Here is a 6,000-nt window from a genome sequence, read left to right as displayed (position 1 = left end):
ATCCTTAGGTCGCTGGTTCAACTCCGGCTCGAAGGATGGACTTTTCATTGCTGTCCGATGTGTGACCATAAAGAGGTTAGTGGAACATTAATGCTGGATTTAATTGGACAAAATGTTGCTTGTTGAACAAGTAATCGTTGGCATCAAGATGAGCCAGACCTGTGACGAATCAAACACTGACATATGCAGCACAATGCATGGTGGTTTGTGTCAGACTTCATCTTGACTTGCTCTGCCATTATGTAAAAGTGGACAACGATATTCTCAGGAGATCGAGGCAGCCAAACCAACCAATAAACTTTGGTTCAGCATCAGTTCCAGCATCCATGAAGAGGATGGATGATTGAAAGACACTTGCTCCCTTCGATAGCTCAGTTGGTAGAGTGGAGGACTGTAGATTGATCATAACAGGTATCCTTAGGTCGCTGGCTCAACTCTGGCTCGAAGGATGGACTTTTCATTACTGTCCAATGTGTGACCATAAAGAGGTGAGTGGAAGATTAATGCTGGATTGAACTGGACAAAATGTTGCTTGTTGAACAGGTAATCGGTGTCATCAAGATGAGCCAGACCTGTGACGAATCAAACACTGCCATATGCCGCACAGTGCATGGTGGTTGATGTCAGACTTCATCACGACTCACTTTGCCATTATGTTAAAGTGGACAACGATATTCTCAGGAGATCGAGGCAGCCAATCCAACCAATAAACCTTGGTTCAGCATCAGTTCCAGCATCCATGGAGGAGATGGATGATTGCAGGACACTTGCTCCCTTCGATAGCTCAGTTGGTAGAGCGGAGGACTGTAGATTGATCATAACAGGTATCCTTAGGTCGCTGGTTCAACTCCGGCTCGAAGGATGGACTTTTCATTGGTGTCAGATGTGTGACCATTCAGAATATAAGAGGTTTGTTTGACATCAATGCTTGACTTTGTTGGACAAAAGGTTGCTTCTTGAACACGAAATCGTTGTCATCAAGATGAGCCAGACCTGTGCAGAATCGAACACTGCCAAATGACGCACAATGCATGTTGGTTGGTGCCAGACTTCATCTGGATTTGCTTTGCCATTATGTAAAAGTGGAAAACGATATTCTCAGGAGATCGAGGCAGCCAATCCAACCAATAAACTTTGGTTCAGCATCAGTTCCAGCATCCATGAAGAGGATGGATGATTGAAAGACACTTGCTCCCTTCGATAGCTCAGTTGGTAGAGTGGAGGACTGTAGATTGATCATAACAGGTATCCTTAGGTCGCTGGTTCAACTCCAGCTCGAAGGATGGACTTTTCATTGCTGTCCGATTTGTGACCATAAAGTGGTTAATGGAACATTAATGCTGGATTTAATTGGACAAAATGTTGCTTGTTGAACAGGTAATCGTTGTCATCAAGATGAGCCAGACCTGTGCAGAATCGAACACTGCCAAATGCCGCACAATGCATGTTGGTTGGTGTCAGTCTTCATCTGGACTTGCTCTGTCAGTGTGTTAAAGTGGACAACGATATTCTCAGGAGATAGGGGCAGCCAATCCAACCAATAAACTTTGGTTCAGCATCAGTTCCAGCATCCATGAAGAGGATGGATGATTGAGGGACACTTGCTCCCTTTGATAGCTCAGTTGGTAGAGTGGAGGACTGTAGGTTGATCATAACAGGTATCCTTGGGTTGCTGGTTCAACTCCAGCTTGAAGGATGCACTTTATGTGCGACCATAAAGAGGTTAGGTGAACATTAATGCTGGATTTAATTGGACAAAATGTCGCTTGTTGTCATTGGTGTCCAATGTGTGACCGTTCAAAATGAAAAGAGTGTATTTTGACATTAATGCTTGATTTCATTGGACAAAATGTAGCTTGTTGAACAGGTTATTGTTCTCATCAAGATGAGCCAGACCTGTGTAGAAACGACCACTGCTAAATTCCTCACAATGCATGGTGGTTGGTGTCAGACTTCATCACGACTTGCTCTGCCATTATGTCAAAGTGGACAATGATATTCTCAGGAGATGGAGCCAGCCAATCCAACCAATAAACCTTGGTTCAGCATCAATTCCAGCATCCATGGAGAGGATGGATGATTGATGGACACTTGCTCCCTTCGGTAGCTCAGTTGGTAGAGCGGAGGACTGTAGATTGATCATAACAGCTATCCTTAGGTCGCTGGTTCAACTCCGGCTCGAAGGATGGACTTTTCATTGCTGTCCGATGTGTGACCATAAAGAGGTTAGTGGAACATTTATGCTGGATTGAATTGGACAAAATGTCGCTTGTTGAATAGATAATTGTTGGCATCAAGATGAGCCAGACCTGTGAAGAATCAAACACTGCCATATGCAGCATAATGCATGGTGGTTTGTGTCAGACTTCATCTGGATTTGCTTTGCCATTATGTAAAAGTGGACAATGATATTCTCAGGAGATCGAGGCAGCTAATCTGACCAATAAACCTTGGTTGAGCATTAGTTCCAGCATCCATGGAGGAGGTGGATGATTGAAACACACTTGCTCCCTTCGATAGCTGAGTTGGTAGAGCGGAGGACTGTAGATTGATCATAACAGGTATTCTTAGGTCGCTGGTTCAACTCCGGCTGGAAGGATGGACTTTTCATTACTGTCCAATGTGTGACCATGAAGAGGTGAGTGGAAGATTAATGCTGGATTTAATTGGACAAAATGTCGCTTGTTGTCATTGGTGTCCAATGTGTGACCATTCAAAATGAAAAGAGTGTATTTTGACATTAATGCTTGATTTCATTGGACAAAATGTCGCTTGTTGAACAGGTTATTGTTCTCATCAAGATGAGCCAGACCTGTGTAGAAACGACCACTGCTAAATTCCTCACAATGCATGGTGGTTGGTGTCAGACTTCATCACGACTTGCTCTGCCATTATGTAAAAGTGGACAATGATATTCTCAGGAGATGGAGCCATCCAATCCAACCAATAAACCTTGGTTCAGCATCAATTCCAGCATCCATGGAGAGGATGGATGATTGATGGACACTTGCTCCCTTCGGTAGCTCAGTTGGTAGAGCTGAGGACTGTAGATTGATCATAACACTGCTAAATTCCTCACAATGCATGGTGGTTGGTGTCAGACTTCATCACGACTTGCTCTGCCATTATGTAAAAGTGGAAAATGATATTCTCACGGGATCAAGGCAGCCAATCCCACCAATGAACTTGCAGCATCAGTTCCAGCATCCATGGAGGAGACTGATGACTGAGGGACACTCGCTCCCTTCGATAGCTCAGTTGGTAGAGTGGAGGACTGTAGCTTGATCATAACAGGTGTCCTTAGGTGGCTGGTTCAACTCCGGCTCGATGGATGGACTTTTCGTTGGAGGTTTGTGGATCTTTAATGCTTGATTTCATTGGATAAAAAATGGCGATGTTCAACACGTAATCGTTGTGATCAAGATGAGCCAGAGCTATGCAGAATCTATCACTGCCAAATGCCGCGCAATGCATGGTGGTTGGTGTCAGACTTCATCTGGATTTGCTCTGACATTATGTTAAAGTTTGTTTCTTGGAAGTTCCTTTGCATCTCTTTGTGGTCCTTTTGTGAGTCTTTGGGGTCATTTGAAATCTCTTCCTGGTTGGTACGTTTTAATTTAAGTGACATTTTGTACGTGAAGGCCAGGTGGGCCCTGGGGCCTGTGCCTTGTATGCCCGTTCAGTAATCCTACCATGCCCTCAGAAATAGATGTACATTTTGGGAAATATGATTTTTCAAGTTCTTGCCAAGAGGTTTGATATTAGTTACGTGTGGACTTCAGTGTCAATCTCTTCATCTAAATCTGTGCAACAAAGCAAATAGATATTGATCATGGAAATAAAGCATGCTATATGAAATGTAATATAATAATTAACAGTAAGTAGGCTGATGCCGTTGTTGTGACTCTTTTTCAGGAGGCCTGGACGTACACGCTGAAATGTAAACCTGACATGAGGCCAAACATGGGGTTTCTACAGCAGCTGTCTGACTGGGAGCTAAACACCATGGGGACAAAAGTGACCGATATCTCTGAACCTCATTTTTAACAAATAAACCAACAGCTCTCACAATGATGTCATGTTATTTTGTACGTTTCAATAAAAGGGTGAAATTAAAGTGAAAATTATGAGGTTGCGTGTTTGGTACATTATATGGCATCTCCCTTTTCAAATCTCTCAGGCTATATCATTCAGGTAATCCATAAATAACTCTTTATGAGGGATAGTCAGCTTAAATTAAAAACAGAGGAAACTTAAGTCTTTGAGGGTTTTGTAAAAACCCTTAAACTGTTGAGATAAACAAATAAAACCTCCTTACATACACCAATCCACTAGTTTTTCCTTTGATTAGCTTCAGTTTGCAACTTAATTGAAAAATTTGGGTCCTTTAAGGTACAAATTAAGGTGTGGTCACCTGTAATGTTATTTTGTACATTTTAAGGGGTTTTGCTATTTAGAAATAATCAATTTCTATTTAAGATGATAGTTGTAAGATTTTCCTTTTTGAGTGATTTTTTCTGTAGCGATTAAAATGTACCAGAATTTAGTCGTACACACAGTTAGTGACCTCCCACCTGTGTGCATATCAGAGTGTCTGACATAAAGCTGTGCTGAGGTGAAACAAAGAGCACTTCCTGGTTCAGAATTCATCAGTCTGCCTTATTGTAACAATTGAAAACAACTGAGCTTACCACAAAATATAATAGTATAGTTTAATGAAATCATTAAAAAATGTTCTAAAAATTGGGGCGTCGGTGGCTTAGTGGTAGAGCAGGCGCCCCATGTACAAGGCTGTTGCCGCAGCAGCCCGGGCTCGACTACAGCCTGTGGCCCCCTGCTGCATGCCACTCCCTCTCTCTCTCTCTCTCCCCCCTTCATGCTTGTCTGTCCTGTCCATTAAAGGCTAAAAATGCCCCCCAAAAATATCTTTAAAAAAAAAAAGTTCTAAAAATTGTACTCAATGTTTTCATGCTCATTTAACATAGAATTAAATGCTCAACAAAACGTTATGTTAAAGTACATACACTTCCTGCCAGACAAGAGTCATGTGACACATTTATTGAAATGCAAGCTGTTTCCAAAAAAAAAAGTTTAGTTAGTAAATTTGGGTTTAAGGTGCAGAGGATGGTGGTGGCACATTTAATTTTAGAAACAAGTAGCCCAAAACTACAGACACCTGTCACCTCAATATAGAGCAGCATTAAACTGTTTACGAAACACTGCAGCTAAACATCCACCACATCCATTTAATCTAGAGCGACTAAAACGATCATAAAATTGGGGACGTAGTTCAGAAACTTCACAGTCATCCCCTTTTATAGGCCTTTATTTATCATATTCTTATTTTTATTTTATATACTTCATTTATTTTTATTTTTAACCTGTGTACCTGTATTTATTTCTGTATTTGTGTTGCCTCAACACCCAAATTTGCCCTATCAAATCCTGCTTAGCTTTTTCTTTTTAATGTTTTCTTTAATTCAAAATGACTCTTAGAGGGTGTTCTGTAAACGGACAGATACCAAATGTGAGGAAAGAAAAACATAAAACAAATGGACAGTGCCATCTAGTGTTTTTTTTTATTTTTGTTTTGGGTCCATAAACAAAGTTATTTATAAATAAAATATCATTAAAATGTCTTCAGTTGTAGTAGAGCCCTTACATGGGTCTGTTAGAGGAGTTCACAATATTGAAGATGACAGGTTCACCTCTCCACAGTTATATAACATCAGCTCTAAAAATACAGGCGACATGCCAAATAGTGAGATGTGCTGCCTTCACAGTTTCCTGAGGGGACAGAGCAGAGCACCCACCAAACAACCTGTGTGACTGTAACATCTGTGTTTCTGTAACAGGTGACTCATCAGAGTTATAGTTTGTGGTTTTATGATCAAACTCTGATAATAAAAACTCTAATACTAAAACAGAGTTAATAAGAGAAAACACAGCTGCAGTCAGGGAAGCGGCTGTTTAAAAGTCCTGCTGCTGATTGGCTGGAGC

The 6,000-nt window shown here is 41.3% G+C and overlaps 1 protein-coding gene and 4 non-coding genes across 5 annotated transcripts in view; all 5 read left to right on the top strand.

Annotated features, from left to right (window-relative positions):
* Positions 1–4,099, top strand: part of styxl1 (serine/threonine/tyrosine interacting-like 1) — a 13,514-nt gene extending 9,415 nt beyond the window's left edge. Inside the window, exon 8 of the mRNA XM_050041472.1 lies at positions 3,916–4,099. Within this exon, the coding sequence (XP_049897429.1) occupies positions 3,916–4,047 (132 nt within the window). The 3' untranslated portion in view covers positions 4,048–4,099. The remainder of the gene's footprint in view (positions 1–3,915) is intronic.
* On the top strand, positions 774–862 carry trnay-gua (transfer RNA tyrosine (anticodon GUA)). The gene is given in 2 exon segments: positions 774–810; positions 827–862. It is a non-coding gene; the product is annotated as a tRNA-Tyr (tRNA).
* On the top strand, positions 1,195–1,283 carry trnay-gua (transfer RNA tyrosine (anticodon GUA)). The gene is given in 2 exon segments: positions 1,195–1,231; positions 1,248–1,283. It is a non-coding gene; the product is annotated as a tRNA-Tyr (tRNA).
* Positions 1,608–1,696, top strand: trnay-gua (transfer RNA tyrosine (anticodon GUA)). The gene is given in 2 exon segments: positions 1,608–1,644; positions 1,661–1,696. It is a non-coding gene; the product is annotated as a tRNA-Tyr (tRNA).
* Positions 2,098–2,186, top strand: trnay-gua (transfer RNA tyrosine (anticodon GUA)). The gene is given in 2 exon segments: positions 2,098–2,134; positions 2,151–2,186. It is a non-coding gene; the product is annotated as a tRNA-Tyr (tRNA).
* Positions 4,100–6,000: the final 1,901 nt, after the last annotated feature.

Source organism: Epinephelus moara, chromosome 3 (genome assembly GCF_006386435.1).
Source record: "Epinephelus moara isolate mb chromosome 3, YSFRI_EMoa_1.0, whole genome shotgun sequence".
NCBI lineage: Eukaryota > Metazoa > Chordata > Actinopteri > Perciformes > Serranidae > Epinephelus > Epinephelus moara.
This window is presented reverse-complemented; position numbering and strand designations above follow the sequence as displayed.